At 42.2% G+C, this 17500-nt stretch overlaps 1 protein-coding gene across 1 annotated transcript in view; it reads left to right on the forward strand.

Annotated features, from left to right (window-relative positions):
* Positions 1–17500, forward strand: part of LOC147470976 (uncharacterized) — a 79925-nt gene that overhangs the window by 2711 nt on the left and 59714 nt on the right. The window contains exon 2 of the mRNA XM_086541429.1: positions 1866–1956. Within this exon, the coding sequence (XP_086397555.1) occupies positions 1866–1956 (91 nt within the window). The remainder of the gene's footprint in view (positions 1–1865; positions 1957–17500) is intronic.

The following is a 17500-nucleotide window of genomic DNA, read 5'->3' on the forward strand; positions in this document are numbered from 1 at the left end:
ATTGTTCGGGATACCTAAGACATGATAATAATTTAGTGTGTGCTTTTTTGAAAATACACTGAGTATACGAAATTCACTGAGTATCATCTTATTGTGGAATGCGATCTTGATAACAATTATGAATTAGGAATTAGGAACGGAAATGATAACACTGATATCAACGGTGACTGCATTAAGGAGGAGATGGAAAAAATAAAAAGAAATGGAAAAGGTGAAGAGGAAGAGATAAGGGAAGAGGAAGGAGAAAAAGAAGGAGAAGGAGAAGGAGGAGAAGGGAAATAAAAATGAAAATAGAAATAATAAGAGGAACATGAGTAAGAAAACCTAAAGCAAGAAAAAATAGAGCAGAAAATAATTCATGAAAATGTGGAACACGAATAAGAGAGGCAAAAAGTAAGAAATGAAGAGAGGCGGGACCAAAGGACGAATGCACGAGCGAAGGAGGAGAAAGAGGAGACGCAGGGCAACGCAGGCAGGCAGGTCTTTCAAGCGGTCAGTGTGTACTCCGCGCTGAACTCTCGTCCGCCGCCGCCATTACCGTGGTCAGCCACCCGTGAGCTCTCGTCCTCTCCCCTCCCCCTCCCCCCATCCCCCTAGCCCTCCTCTTGCTCCCGAACCTCCTCCTCCTTCCCTCCCTCTCCCTCCTCCTCCTCCCTCCCCTTCCTCTTGCTTCCCGAACCTCCTCCTCCTTCCCTCCCTCTCCCTCCTCCTGCTTCCTCCTCCTCCTCCCTCCCCTTCCTCTTGCTTCCCGAACCTCCTCCTCCTTCCCTCCCTCTCCCTCCTCCTCCTCCCTCCCCTTCCTCTTGCTTCCCGAACCTCCTCCTCCTTCCCTCCCTCTCCCTCCTCCTGCCTCCTCCTCCTCCTCCCTCCCCTTCCTCTTGCTTCCCGAACCTCCTCCTCCTTCCCTCCCTCTCCCTCCCCTTCCTCTTGCTTCCCGAACCTCCTCCTCCTTCCCTCCCTCTCCCTCCCCCTCCTCTTGCTTCCTGAACCTCCTCCTCCTTCCCTCCCTCTCCCTCCTCTTGCTTCCTCCCTCTCCCTCCCCCTCCTCTTGCTTCCCGAACCTCCTCCTCCCTCCTCTTCCTCTTGCTTCCCGAATCTCCTCCTCCTTCCCTCCCTCTCCCTCCTCTTGCTTCCTCCCTCTCCCTCTCTCTACCCCTTCTATTACTTCCAGACCCTCCTCCTCCCTCTTCTCTTACTTTCCGACCCTCCTTCTCTCTCTCCCTCCTTCCATCTCCTCGCCGTCCTCCTCCTCCTACCTCCTTCTCCTATTCCTCCTTCCCTCTCCTCGCCGTCCCCTTCCTTCCTTACTTCCTCCCTTCTCTCTCTTTCCTACTTTTCCCTCCCCTTTTCCCCGTTTCCTTTCCTTCCTCCCCTCTTCTTTTCCCTTCCTCCCCACCCCCTCATTTTCTCTCCCTACCACCCCTCTTTTAACCATTTCCTCCTTCCCTACTCTCGACCTCTCCTGTTCCCTCCCATCTTAACCCTCTCCCACCCCTCTTCCTTACCCTCCCTCCCCCCCGCCCTCCCTTCGTCTCCTTCTCGGTCAAATGAAGAACTACAGGTTCCAAAGTTCCAAAGTTCCTCTTTTTCACAGCATTTTGAAGATTGTTTTATATTCACTAATTTTCACCCGAAAACTATGGATGATATATATATATATATATATATATATATATATATATATATATATATATATATATATATATAGAGAAAGAGAAAGAGAAAGAGAAAGAGAGAGAGAGAGAGAGATAAAGGAGAAAGAGAAAGAGAGTGAAATCGTAACACAAAATTCAACGCCATCTTTGATATATACACTGTACCTAAAAATGAATAAAGCAAAATCTAACATCATATCATATTTACAGAGGAACCTGCATAGCTGCCTCCCCCTCCCCTTCCCCACGCCCTCTCCCTCGGCTATCAGCAACCACAAGTCGAGACAATTATCTTGCATCGGTAAGTACAATTACGTCTTTAGAGAAGGCATTTTTAACAGCGTATAAGACGCACTTGATTCGAACGTTCCTGCTTGCGAAATGTCTTTTTGGTGAAGGAGGAAGGGGCAGGGAGGGAGGGGGAGGGAAGAGGGAAGGGGAGGGAAGGGAGAGGAAGGAAGGGGGTAGGGGAGGGAAGAGGGAGGGGAAGATGGGGGAATGGGAGAGGGAGGAAGGAATACGGAAGAGAGGAAAAGTAGGGAATGAGAGAGGGAATAGCACACACACACACACAAGACGCACACAAACACAGACGCACGTACAAACCACAAGAGAAACTGCCATTAATGTCCTGAGCAGATGTGAACGAACAGCAAGACATTAGTAAGACGTATTGCTTCCTTAGTGCATGTGAACAATCGACCGATGTGAAAGTGAACACGAAGGAAAGACGAATAAAAATGAGACGTAGAAAAAAAGAGGAAGAGGAAAATGGAATGACTTAAAAAATCGTTTTAAAAAGGTGTCACATTGAACGAGAAAGTCGAAGAAATAGTTTATGAAGTTATCATCATCTATTTGAAATGTCTATCAATAGTGTTATTAAAGGTATTATAATAACGGTGATAATAATGATGAATTCGTAATAGTAGGGATAGATATAGTGAAATATAGATAAAGGAAAATATCCCCAGATAACAGAGATTAATGAAAATATTAATAGCAAAGATAAATGAGACTCGCTATATCTCGCCTTTGTCTTCACTCAGAAATACCCGAGAGAAAAAAATCTAAATCATTATCCTCATAATTCAACTTTATACAGACCAAGGTAATAGCACCATTAACAAAGATTGTGTATCATATATTTTCTACAGTTGGGCGGTGCGTGCGTTTTGAATTTCAAATCTTAACCGACAGATTCACGTACACTTAACAGATCTTGCAAACGAACACAACCGCCGCTGGTCGACCGGGAATTTTGTTGAGGGAAAGCACTTAGAACGCACTCGTATTATTCGCTCACTCTCTCGCTCTCGTTCACTGACAAAACGTACGCATACGTCTCTCTGCCCCCCCCCCTCTCTCTCTCTCTCTCTCTCCCTCTCTCTTTCTCTCTCTCTCAAACACACAGTCATCCTCACGTTTCGACAACAGAATAACATTTACCTATCCCTCAATACCACCCTCCCCCCACACACCTTCTCTCTCACGTCCCCTTTGCTCAATAACCCCCCTTTCCCCCACCCCCTATCCCTCTAACCCCCTCTCCTACAATCTCTCCTTCAACCCCCTCCTCCTGCTCCCCCCCTCACCCCCAACCAGCCTATCCCCCTCCTTTCCCCCTCCTAGCCACCCTATCTTTCACTGCACCCGTCACCCCTCCTAGCCACCCTATCTCTCCCTCCCCCTCACCCCTCCTGCCCCCTCCTAGCCACCCTATCATTGACCGTGACATCTACCAGTGACCGCGCATGCGCCAGTCATCCTCGTCATGCGTAACCGTCGGTAATAGCTGCCATAAAGACCGCCTTACAGTTACACATTTAAGAAGCCGACATCAAGAGGGAATTGTTTGGAGTCGAGGAGAATATTTTCTTGAGTCCTTTGGGTCGAGTGTTGAATTTTCTTGGGTCGTTTGAGTCGAGGAGAATATTTTCTTGAATCGTTAGAGATGAGTTGAGTTGAATTTTTTTGAGTCACTTCAATAAAGTGTTATATCTTCTAGATTTGCTTGAGTCGAATATTATATTTTCTTGAATATTACATTTTCTCGATTCGACTATTATGATTTCTTGAATCGAGTATTTCCAAGGATTAAAAACCCATTGCTCGCTCCTCCGCCCTTCCCTTTTCAACCATTAATGAAAGGTTGGGAACATAACCGCAAAGGGAGTATCCTGCACATAACGGGAGCCTGAGTGATTATGGGTGAACCTTCCTCCCTTTTTATTTTAATTTCTTTGGATCAAAGTGAAGGTATTGCGGTGGTTGTAACGAGTGTGATGGTAGTGGTAACGATGGTGTGATAATGTTTACGATCGCGGTGGTAGTATTGGTGATAGTGATGGTGGTAGTAATAATGATGATTTTGATGATAACGATGTCAGGAACGAGGATAATAATGATGATAATGATGGTTACATTATTCATGATGATAATAGTAACGTATATAGTGACTATGATAACAATCCTAATGATATTAATAATAAGGATGATACTAACGACTACAACGGCGACGTTGGTAATTATGATAAGACAATCACTAATTGAAGTTACACTTTGATTTTAACCGTTTGTTCCTTTCTCATTTACCTTTCTCTTTATCGTTTTTATGTCATCATGGCATTTATTAATTTAATTGCCATGTTTATTAGGTCGTTGCCAATCGCTGTGCTTCCTTTTCCGCGATAGAACTGGTCGTAAAAGCGGTTATTTGTGTGAAAACCTTAATAGTTGAGACAAAGGCAATGCAACATTTATCATTATCTTTATTGTTATTATGGTTGTTGTCTCTCTGTCTCTTTCTCTTTATCTTTCTCTCCTATCTCTCTATTACTATACTACTACTACTACAATTACTAAGGCTCTTCCTCTTCCTCTTTTGATTTTTATTCTTATCATTGGTATCATTGTTAATTTCATTATCATCTCTATTATTATTACTATTCAGTAGTAGTAGTAATATCAGTATAAATATCATCACAATTAATTGTAATATTAGTAGCAATAGCACCGTTACCAGCACCAACAACAACAGTGTATTAGTAGTTAGACTAGTCTTAGTAACAACGTCACTCGCCATGAACAATGATCTCAGTTATAGAAAAGAAAAAAAGAAGGAAAAGAAACAACAGCAACACTCCCATAAAAGGCAAATTCCACAAGGAGCAACGTCGAGTGAACAGTACAGTTAGCTCCCTCGCTCTTTACCCCCTATAGCGTGACTCACAGCAACCTGGGGTGAGGCAGGTTCTCGTGTCAAGGAGCCTTAAAACACTTGGTATCCGTAATGCTGTGCTGGGGGTATGGTGAAGGGAGGTTATGTTAAGGATTATAATGTCTCGTAAGGACTGATTGGATATGGTGAAGGGAGTCATTGTGTATGTGTGTTGAAATAGGTAAAGGAATGTTCAGTTAAGGATTATAATTGTTAAGATTATAATGCTCGTAAGGACTGGATTGGAGATGGTGAAGGAGTCATTGTGTATGTTGTTGAAATAGGTAAATGAATGTTCAGTAAGGATTATAATGTCTCGTAAGGACTGATTGGATATGGTGAAGGGAGTCATTGTGTATGTGTGTTGAAATAGGTAAAGGAATGTTCAGTTAAGGATTATAATGTCTCGTAAGGACTGATTGGATATGGTGAAGGGAGTCATTGTGTATGTGTGTTGAAATAGGTAAAGGAATGTTCAGTTAAGGATTATAATGTCTCGTAAGGACTGATTGGATATGGTGAAGGGAGTCATTGTGTATGTGTGTTGAAATAGGTAAAGGAATGTTCAGTTAAGGATTATAATGTCTCGTAAGGAGTGATTGGATATGGTGAAGGGAGTCATTGTGTATGTGTGTTGAAATAGGTAAAGGAATGTTCAGTTAAGGATTATAATGTCTCGTAAGGACTGATTGGATATGGTGAAGGGAGTCATTGTGTATGTGTGTTGAAATAGGTAAAGGAATGTTCAGTTAAGGATTATAATGTCTCGTAAGGACTGATTGGATATGGTGAAGGGAGTCATTGTGTATGTGTGTTGAAATAGGTAAAGGAATGTTCAGTTAAGGATTATAATGTCTCGTAAGGACTGATTGGATATGGTGAAGGGAGTCATTGTGTATGTGTGTTGAAATAGGTAAAGGAATGTTCAGTTAAGGATTATAATGTCTCGTAAGGACTGATTGGATATGGTGAAGGGAGTCATTGTGTATGTGTGTTGAAATAGGTAAAGGAATGTTCAGTTAAGGATTATAATGTCTCGTAAGGACTGATTGGATATGGTGAAGGGAGTCATTGTGTATGTGTGTTGAAATAGGTAAAGGAATGTTCAGTTAAGGATTATAATGTCTCGTAAGGACTGATTGGATATGGTGAAGGGAGTCATTGTGTATGTGTGTTGAAATAGGTAAAGGAATGTTCAGTTAAGGATTATAATGTCTCGTAAGGACTGATTGGATATGGTGAAGGGAGTCATTGTGTATGTGTGTTGAAATAGGTAAAGGAATGTTCAGTTAAGGATTATAATGTCTCGTAAGGACTGATTGGATATGGTGAAGGGAGTCATTGTGTATGTGTGTTGAAATAGGTAAAGGAATGTTCAGTTAAGGATTATAATGTCTCGTAAGGACTGATTGGATATGGTGAAGGGAGTCATTGTGTATGTGTGTTGAAATAGGTAAAGGAATGTTCAGTTAAGGATTATAATGTCTCGTAAGGACTGATTGGATATGGTGAAGGGAGTCATTGTGTATGTGTGTTGAAATAGGTAAAGGAATGTTCAGTTAAGGATTATAATGTCTCGTAAGGACTGATTGGATATGGTGAAGGGAGTCATTGTGTATGTGTGTTGAAATAGGTAAAGGAATGTTCAGTTAAGGATTATAATGTCTCGTAAGGACTGATTGGATATGGTGAAGGGAGTCATTGTGTATGTGTGTTGAAATAGGTAAAGGAATGTTCAGTTAAGGATTATAATGTCTCGTAAGGACTGATTGGATATGGTGAAGGGAGTCATTGTGTATGTGTGTTGAAATAGGTAAAGGAATGTTCAGTTAAGGATTATAATGTCTCGTAAGGACTGATTGGATATGGTGAAGGGAGTCATTGTGTATGTGTGTTGAAATAGGTAAAGGAATGTTCAGTTAAGGATTATAATGTCTCGTAAGGACTGATTGGATATGGTGAAGGGAGTCATTGTGTATGTGTGTTGAAATAGGTAAAGGAATGTTCAGTTAAGGATTATAATGTCTCGTAAGGACTGATTGGATATGGTGAAGGGAGTCATTGTGTATGTGTGTTGAAATAGGTAAAGGAATGTTCAGTTAAGGATTATAATGTCTCGTAAGGACTGATTGGATATGGTGAAGGGAGTCATTGTGTATGTGTGTGGAAATAGGTAAAGGAATGTTCAGTTAAGGATTATAATGTCTCGTAAGGACTGATTGGATATGGTGAAGGGAGTCATTGTGTATGTGTGTTGAAATAGGTAAAGGAATGTTCAGTTAAGGATTATAATGTCTCGTAAGGACTGATTGGATATGGTGAAGGGAGTCATTGTGTATGTGTGTTGAAATAGGTAAAGGAATGTTCAGTTAAGGATTATAATGTCTCTGGAGGGGGGGGGGTGAGGCGGTCAGAATCCCTCTCTTGGAAACCGCGGCGTTGAGCTCACAGATTTGATTACATTTTCTTTTTTTCGTTTTTTTCGTATTGACACACATACGCACGCGCACACACATTCTCTCTCTCTCTCTCATATATATATATATATATATATATATATATATATATATATATATATATATATATATATGTATATATGTGTGTGTGTGTGTGTGTGTGCATATATATATATGTATATGTATATATATATATGTATATATATATATATATATATACATACATATATACACATATATTTATATTATCGAGATATTCTCATCATCATCATCATTATTGTCGGTATTATTACTATCATTACTACCAGTATCGTCATCATCATCGTCATTCTTTTTCTTTTTTATATCTGCATTCGTTTTAATGACTCTTTTATCTCTTACAACAAAATTGGCCGATTCACATCACTTTTTCCTTTGGCTCATCATTTTGAGCAACTAATTCCACTACAGTTATCAGTACGTATCGAAATGGCCGAATAAAATGCGATGTTACCACAATGAGCAACGTGCCATGAATATGAAAGGAAGAAAAATGTGGTAGCGATGATAATAATGATAACGGTGATGGTAATGAGGGTGATAACAAGAACAGTAAAAATAGGGATAAGGATAACGATGGTAATATGAGCAATAACAATTATAATGATCATACTTATGATGATAATGATCATAAAAATGTGATGATAATAATGATAACAGTAATAGTGATGATATTGGTAATTAGGTTATAATTATCATAATGGCGGCAATGATAATGCCATTGATAAATGGTACTACTAATAAAATTATATTGACAGTGATAACAATGATAATGATAATGATATTAATGATGATGGTAATGATAATGATAATAATAATAATAACAATGATAATGATAATAACATGAATAATAGTGATAATAATACAATGATAACAACAATGATAATAACATTGCTAATCATAATCATTCACATGAAGGCTCAAAGGACAAGTATACGCCACACTTGCCCACGAAAGTCACCGATACGCAAAGGGTCTTTCCGCAGATGTCCCGCCCGCGATTCGTATTTCGTAACGGAGGGGGTGGGGGGCTGGGAGATTGGCGACGTCTATTAGGCATACGGCATAACGTTGAGCTAATTATCACTAATGAGGCCAGCTATATCTCCCAGCAAGCGCCATGGCAGTATTATAATTGGCAGGGTCAGTTCTCCCTTTTGTTATGCTGTTTGTCTCGCGTTCTTGATTTTTCTTTTCTTATCTTCGGTTCTTCTTTCTCTTATCTTTTATAACTTCCTCTTTTTCTCTTTTCTCTCTCTCTCTCTCTCTCTCTCTCTCTCTCTCTCTCTCTCTCTCTCTCTCTCTCTCTCTCTCTCTCTCTCTCTCCCCCCCCCCTCTCTCTCTCTCTCACACACACACACACACACACAATATATTTACATACAATTTCCCATAGACGGGAAAACAAAACCGCTACACCCGTCTTTTGAAGAAGTTGATGCTGAACACCTTTTGTTCTTCGACGCTGAATATTAATAACATCACCGAACCCACCAGGTGTGATAGGGGAGGGGGGGGGGTGCTCTTTAGTGGTTATTCATCCTTCTATCATCCTTCATCGTTTCTTCTCTCCACTCGCATCCTACTTGTAATGAATATGGGTATGTGTATGTGTATGTGTGTGTGTGTGTGTGTGTGTGTATGTGTAAGTTTGTGTGTGTGTCTTTACGGTTGTGTGTATATATGTGTGTATGTTTGCCTTTAGTAATCAAATTATATGATGTACACCTCTAATAAATCTAAAAACGCACACGTAATCCTTCCCAATGTCGAAAAGTCTCACCGTGAAAATAACACAAGAACAAGAACACGACATACATACGACCAATGAAACAACCGAAAAGAAATGAAACAAAAACACAGAGAATGACGGCGCAATAATATATTACAAAATACAAGCGCCCTCGACCCCCTTCAACCCCCCCTTAATCTACCCCTTAAAACCCCCTCCCACTCCTAACCCCCTCCCACCCCTTCTTAACACTCCCCCCCCCTACCCAGCAGCGGTAGTGCTTGGGTCAAAGGTCAACAATCTGAGAGGAGTTGCGTCCATCACAGTAACCTTACTGTTTTTTACTTTTTTTTCTATTGTTCGTACTTAGCTTCTGTGAGGACGAAAGCTATCATCCACGTAAATGAATAAATAACTACAGATAGATAGGTCGATAGATAGATAAGAAACAAGGGTAAGACGGAGATAATATCTTAATTTATTAGCGAAATAGATAATTTAAAGGAAATTGATTTTATATGAAAATCTTTGCCGGGAAAATGTCACAATTTTATAATATAAATTGGGGTTAGTTACAGTCTTTTTATCTGACCTTCATACACACGTGAGCACACTCACACATACTCACAATATACACGAACTCCCTCGCTCACTCACCCACACACCCACCCACCCACTCACTCACTCACTCACTCACTCCCTCACCACACACACACACACACACAGATAAATATATGAATGTACAGATAGATAAATGGATACATTCCTTTACAAATTTTCAAAACAGAATTCCAGACCGAAAATTTCAAATTTATTCAATCAATTTCATCACATACAAATCCAAATATAGATCTCGAACGATTAATACAATATACCAGAACCAAGGAGTATCTATGATCTATGGGAACAATGCTCTTTGACCTTTGATCCAGCTAATCTAACTATAGTATGTGTAGTTAAGGAAGTGCTTTGTTTGGGACCTTCATTAACCACTGACGCGTTGTTTGCCTTGCGTGGGCGGCGTGGGCGGGGGGTTCAAAGTCGAAATACGCTCTTTCTTATGAGGTTATTTATGTCTCTGAGCATGTACAGAGTGTTTAGTTAGATGGATATCTTCTATGCCTTAGATAGGTTTACAAACATACAAACAATCTAAATCTCTCTATCTAACAAACACACACACACACACACACAGTCACCCACCCACATCCACCGCCCACACACCCACCCACCCACACCGTAGTACTCCCACCAAACGGCCCAAAGTTTCGTTCAGGAGAGAGAGCGAACGTGAGAACGAGAATCGGCCTGACCTCCAGCTGACCTGATGGGTTGACCTCTTCTTCCTGACCTCGCCTCTGCGTGTGACATATAGCGGAAAGACGCCGGCAAGAGGGAAGGGAATGGGGAAGGAGGGAGGGAGGGAGGGAGGGAGGGAGGGAGGGAGGGAGGTAAGGAAGGAGGGAGGGAGGGATGAAGTGAGGGGGAAGGAGGGAGGGGGAGAGTGGGATGGGGGGAATGATAAGGTAGGATGAGGGTAGGGAGTAGGGGGGAGGGGGGAGAGATTTCTTTTTTATAACGCCCCTCAACGCCGGTTAACAGGTAACTCTGTCGGCGGTTATGATTGATCGCCTTAAGGGGACTTAGGAGGTCTCTTTCTTCTTTTTATTATCTCTCTCTCTCTCTCTTTCTCTGTCTGTCTCTCTTCTTTTTATTATCTCTCTCTCTCTCTCTCTCTTTCTCTGTCTGTCTCTCTTCTTTTTATTCTCTCTCTCTCTTTCTCTGTCTGTCTCTCTTCTTTTTATTCTCTCTCTCTCTCTCTCTCTCTCTCTCTCTCTCTCTCTCTCTCTCTCTCTCTCTCTTTCTCTGTCTGCCTCTCTTCTTTTTATTCTCTCTCTCTCTCTCTCTCACTCTGTCTGTCTCTCTTCTTTTTATTCTCTCTCTCTCTCTCTTTCTCTGTCTGTCTCTCTTTTTATTCTCTCTCTCTCTCTCTCTCTTTCTCTCTCTCTCTTTCTCTGTCTGTCTCTCTTCTTTTTATTCTCTCTCTCTCTATCTATTTATCTCTCTATCTCTATATCTGTCTCTCTCCTTCTCTCTGTCTATTCCTCCATGTCCTTCCTTTGTATTTATATACGTGCTTTCTAGTGTTCTTTTAGTAACACTTCCCCGGTATATCACAAGACTATCTGTCGCCTTAACTCTCTCCCTTCCGATGGTCTGGATGCAGAAGCTTCCTTTATTCAACCTTTATCACGTTTTTTCAACCCTTTTCTCTTCACCAATTTCTTTTGGCTTCACGCTCTTTAGATAAACCCCATTTTCTTTTCCTTGAAACATTTCTTCATTTCTCTAGAATCTCGTTCCATCACCTGATTAAATCTACAGCCGTAATTACCTCTTCGGTGAGCTCCGTTTCGTTGCCTTGGCTACCGTTGTACCTGTCTTGTACTTATCTTACTACGCCTCCGCTGAGGCTACCGGTTCTGGTGTTATGGTGTTACCTGGTCGTCCGATGTCTGGTTACCTGCTAATCTTCGCTCCGGTTACTTGGGATTCCATTCTGTGGTCGTGTATCTTTAATCTATTGCGTCTGTTTAACTTTTTTTATCTTTCGTATTTTTTTTCGCTTTTTGTATCCTTGTATTCATGATTGGAATCTTGTTGACAGTCCCCTTTTACACGTTGTTAGAATTCAGGGCGACAGGAAGTTCAGTGGTCTGAGAGCGAAGTTAACTGTACGTAGTAGTAGAGTATCAACTTCATTATTAAATTTCCTCCCCGATTCTACTCCCGAGATTTCGCAAATTGCCCACGAGAGAGAGAGAGAGGGAGAGGGAGAGAGACGGAATGGTCGCGTTTCACTTCCGATTGTCGTCGGCGCAACCAAGTGCCATTGTTCCCCCTCGCGACCCACATAACCTTTGCTTACTCGCTGGAGATTTTCTAAACTCGTGATCTCATTCATGAAAGACGTCACAAGAGCTAATGATAAAAATGCTAGTGATCTCATTCAACACGAAAAAAATAAACAGGACTAATCTCCTGTAATTAAGTAATTGGAATGTCAGCTCTGTGTAAATGTTTCCCGCCAAGTTGTTCAACCTCGGTCGGTGCAAGACTGAAACTTCCGAACAGTTATAGATAAAAAAAACAAGCATGTGCGTAGAGGCCGCACGCTGCTACGAGGACAAAGGAATTTCCGCCTTATGGGTGAGGACGGAAGTTTGACACTCTCTTGCCCAATGTTGATCCGGGTGCGTAGTAGGTCATAATATCACACCCACATATTGTGTAGTTGTTACAGTTACCCAGATGTCTTATCAGTGAATATATTATGTAACGTATGATTAATACAGTGTCTCTCATGTTCAATTTGTGTTTAGCATGTTGGCCCAGTCAGAGTGTGTATGTGTGTGATGCAGCCATTGCACACACAGGAATGCGTGCTTTGGCAGAGGAAATACGGCGTCCTTCGGCATACAGTCTCACGCATGAGGCCGGCGTGCAACACAAAGTGAGAGTGGGGAAAAACAGATAGACACACAGACACACACAGGCATGGGGACACACGCACACGCCTGCGCGCACACGTACGCACGCACACACACACACACACACACACACACACACACACACACACACACACACACACACACACACACACACACACACACACACACACACATACACACACACACACGCGCGCGCGCAGGCGAAAGATAATGTAATCAAGAGAGAGAGAGAGAGAGAGAAAGAGAAAGAGAAAGAGAAAGAGAAAGAGAAAGAGAAAGAGAGAGAGAGAGAGAGAGAGAGAGAGAGAGAGAGAGAGAGAGAGAGAGAGAGAGAGAGAGAGAGAGAGAGAGAGAGAGAGAGAGAGAGAGAATGCTTGGAATAAGAGTTGATTAAATTATGCTAATAGCAAAAGCATAAAACAATATAAGGTGTGCGGAGAAAAAAAGAAAAAGGGGACACGAATAAAACAAATACATGATTCTAGAAGAGAAGAGGACGATAATTGCGAAACAAAACAAGAGATTTTCGCTCAGTTTTTAAGGTTGTGTTCTCAAGATAAAAACAAAGATAAAGACGGCGATATTGCACTTGTTGTTATTAGTTGCACGAGTTGCATTTGTATGGTCTGTTTAGCGACAGGTGGAACGACCAACAAGATCCCCGTTAGATGTACCCGTATTGCGAAGAAGAGGGGAAGGAGCGGGAGAGGGAGATGAAGAGGGAGAGGGAGAGGGAGAGGGAGAAGGAGAAGGAGAGGGAGGGGGAAGGGGAGGGTAGTGGGAGTGGGAGTGGGAGTGGGAGTGGGGAAGGGGGAGGGGGAAGGGGAGGGGAGTGGGAGCAGGAGAGGGAGATGGGAGATGGAGAGGGAAACTGAAACAAAGATATAAAGGCAGACAGACCAAATGAGAGAGAGAGAGAGAGAGAGAGAAAGAGAGAGAGAGAGAGAGAGAGAGAGAGAGAGAGAGAGATTGAAAGCGTCGCCATCAGTTATGAAATATTTTATAGAATAGGGAATTATAGAAAAAAACACCCTAAAAGTATCGAGATAATATCAAATTAAAAAAGTCTCCTCATTAAGCGAATAGCTAAAAATAAAATAAAAAAGGAATTAATTACGAAATTAGTTACGTTACAGATCTGTTTTTTGTCGCTTCTTTTGTAATGACACGAATGTGACGTCATAGTTACGTCTTTATGGTTTTATGTGATTTTTCAGTCTAATTTATTACCAAGAAAAAATGAAATTTAACACACACACACACACACACACACACACACACACACACACACACATACACACAAACACACTCCTTGTCTCCTTCCAAACGACCCGTGGAAGAAGGTCACTCAAGCAGCCGTCATTCCACACCATTCCACCACTTCGATGGCCACTCGATACCCATTTTATCGTCACTCCTCAATCTCATCATGATCACAGTGAATTATTATCAAATTTCATGAAAAATCGTGCCTCGGTGTTGAAACATCCATAGATGACGCCGATACAGTTATTTTCGCTCGCAGGTGTTCGGTCACACTTGCGTTGCTGCTCATTGCAAGCGTAGCTGACCTCATCACACACCCGGACTCGTGTTATTGCAGATGCAATGCTCTTGTCACTCCCGCTGTCTTCGGGTCATAATTGCAGTCGGGTGTCATTGCTGGAGTCCGCGGACGTACTGTAGTCCGAGGTCGTAACTGTAGTTTTGAGGTCGTATTTGTAGTCTGAGGTTAGAGGCCATTCTTAAAGCTGGAGGTCATATTCTCTGAGGTCATACTTGTAGCCTGAGGTCACCCTTATAGTCCGTGGCCATACTTGTAGTACGAGATTCATAAGTGTATTCTTGGCGCCGAGATTGGAACGACGACCTCGAAATCCTGTCGTGTCGTTTCTGAAAGAGCGAGACGGTCGTTGTGTACCACCTGGTGTGGTCGTTGAAATATTGCGATATACATTTCGTTCAAAATAACATTAAAGTGTCTGTTTTGTGTGTCTGCGTGTGTGTTATGGTATTGATGACATGTGCTTTAGCGTCGGTGGCTTGTGTTTTGCGTGTGCTATAGTGTCAATTCCTTATCTTGCGTGTGTGCTATACTGTCAAATACTTGTGTGCTATAGTGACAAGTAATGACATTCTGCGTATTGGCTCCATGCTGCCACGTTGTGTTTCTGATTTTCGACGTCGAACCATTCATCCCTTATGTTGTCAGCGACGTCGCTTGGCGTTGCATATTTAGCAGCTCCCACAGGTCAGGGTTGCTTCCTCCCCGCTTCCTGTGCGAACAACTCTCCGCTTCGTCATCGCCTGACAAAGTTCTGCACAACATCTATCACAAGAAAAAAGCATCTCTTCTGATCATTATTAAAAAGACGATTAGACAGGTAATAAAAAAAAATCAGGTATCGCGAAAAAAGGGCAGCCAGGGATACCAACCTTACCGGGTGGCGGGCGAGACGCGCTAGACACAAGAGAAAGCCGCAGAGTTAACATTCTGACTGGAGGCGAAGGGGTTGGTACTGGTATCTGGGTCAAACGCGCCTCTCGCTGGTGCCTCATGCCTGGGCTTCGGGCACGCAAGGGCACGCAGGGGCGGGCACGGAAGGATACTTTCGTGGGGTGATTAGTTGAAAGGTGTGTGGGAATCGAAAATAGTAAAAAACTAAATGTAATCCGATGCTGAACTTTAAATCGAAGTTACACACATGGAAATAGTGAGGGAGGGAGAGGGGGGAGAGAGAGGGAGAGGGAGAGGGAGAGGGAGAAGGAGAAGGAGAAGGAGAAGGAGAGGGAGAGGGAGAGGGAGAGGGAGAAGGAGAAGGAGAAGGAGAAGGAGAAGGAGAAGGAGAAGGAGAAGGAGAGAGAGAGAGAGAGAGAGAGAGAGAGAGAGAGAGAAGGGCAAAGGTGGCATATGTGATGTCGTCCCCATCAACAGGATAGTGAAAGCGGCGGGCGCGAGAGGCTCCCTGTAATTTCCTGGATGTGGCACTTAGGGCTACGCTGGTATGAGGGAGCCAGACAACTTTCTATAATGCGTCCGGGAACCTATACGACCATAAGTAAATATGAAGGAATTTCACATGAACACGAGAGGGAGGTGAGGTGGGGGAAGGTGATTCTATAAACTAAATGAAAGGAAAGTAATTTTGAAATAAAAAATAATATGCTGAAATTCCACTTGTTCATATATGGTATATTATCTTTACTTGATCGTAGTCTTGCAGCAATAAAGACGATATTAAAAGGCGAAGAAGGAACGATGAATTGGGAGCTTATGATAAAGATATTGGGTGTAGCACAAGTAGGGAATTATCTTTGCGAAGTACCTTATTTTTTTGTCTGTGTGGTTTTGTGTACGAGGAATGTTTCCTTTCAGAATGATTCATTCCTTATCTGTCTTTTATTGTATCTTGTATCGCATCCGATACTGTATTTGTTTATATTATATAGCATTAGCATAACACAGTGTGTACATAAAGAATAACATTTTCTTTCCTGTCAAGTTTTGTATTACAAATTTCGAACAAGTGACACAAACGGAAGAGAGAATCCGAAGCTCAAACGTAACCCCTACATAGTTGCATCCAGCTCGCTACTGGCTCGCTTGAACTTATCCAGAAAGTGTCAGGGAATTAAGGCTGTACACTTCATGTGCCATTCAGACCAGTGTAAAGGTCACAAAAGGCAATCAATTCAAAAGTCGAATGAGGGCGCTGTGCATTTACCGATTTACGGGAGAGGGAAAGTGAAATAGGGGGGCGGTGCTTCCAAGAATCTGTTTACACGCCGCCGGTGCTACAAGGATGTCCAGTTTGACCATCCGGAAAGAGTTCTTTTCATCTACTTCGTCTGTATGTCTACTCTCTCTCTCTCTCTCTCTCTCTCTCTCTCTCTCTCTCTCTCTCTCTCTCTCTCTCTCTCTCTCTCTCTCTCTCTCTCTCTCTCTCTCTGCCTCACTCCTCTTTCTCTCTGACTCTGCTCCTCTCTCCCTCTCCCTCCCTCCTTCTCTCTCTCTCTCTCGGTGATAGAAAGTAAAATTTATAGATTTTCCAGAAATTAGAAAGAGAAAGAAAAAAAAAAAAAACGCAAAATTTCACGATATCTTTCCTAAAACACAAATGAATTCTTCCGAGAATTCAGCTTAGAAAAATGACTCAAGAGCTTGGATAGCGGAAGCAATTAAGCCTCTTATCAAATATGACTCAAAGCGACCAGTTTTGGATCCATTATTTGTCACCGGAATCTCTTCCTTGGCGGCAGAGGGAGATTTGTCATCAGCCGCAAGGGGAGACAAGTTGCATGATAACCTCTTGATATAATGAGATAAAGGCGTTCCCGGGGAGGGTTAGGTGAAGTCTTTATAGAATTCTACCTTGAAATTTCCGTTACAGAGTTGTACATATTTTTTTTTTTACATATTTTTTTGGTAGGGAACGAAGTAGTAACACCCACACTAGCAAAAGAAACATGTAATACTCTTAAGAACAAACAGACAAGCAAACTTATAAAAAAAAAAATCATTTAAAGCAACAGAACATATCAAAGCCCCGCAAAACATAAGCAAGCAAGCAGGCAAACTTCGCAAGCACACAGCAAGCAGACCCGGGACGGCCTCCGGAAGCACGCATGGATAGTGGCCAAAAAGCAAAACTCGTCTCACGCACGACACAGCTGGATAATTTATAAGTCTGTTTAAAAAGAATGAAATCTTCTTAAAACAAATAGGGAAACGCCGCTAGGGTGACGTAACCGGCTCGCTCTGACCGCAGACTCGGTTATTTGAACTCCTAATTTTTGGAAAACCCTCGTTTTATGAATGTTTTTTTCATTATTCTCGCATGCGAATGACCTTGTACGAAGATTTACGACTGGGCGGCCATTTTTTC

The sequence above is a fragment of the Penaeus japonicus genome, unplaced genomic scaffold, assembly GCF_977035675.1.
Source record: "Penaeus japonicus unplaced genomic scaffold, GWHDUDI00000001_assembly GWHDUDI00000011, whole genome shotgun sequence".
In the NCBI taxonomy this organism is placed as follows: Eukaryota; Metazoa; Arthropoda; class Malacostraca; order Decapoda; family Penaeidae; genus Penaeus; species Penaeus japonicus.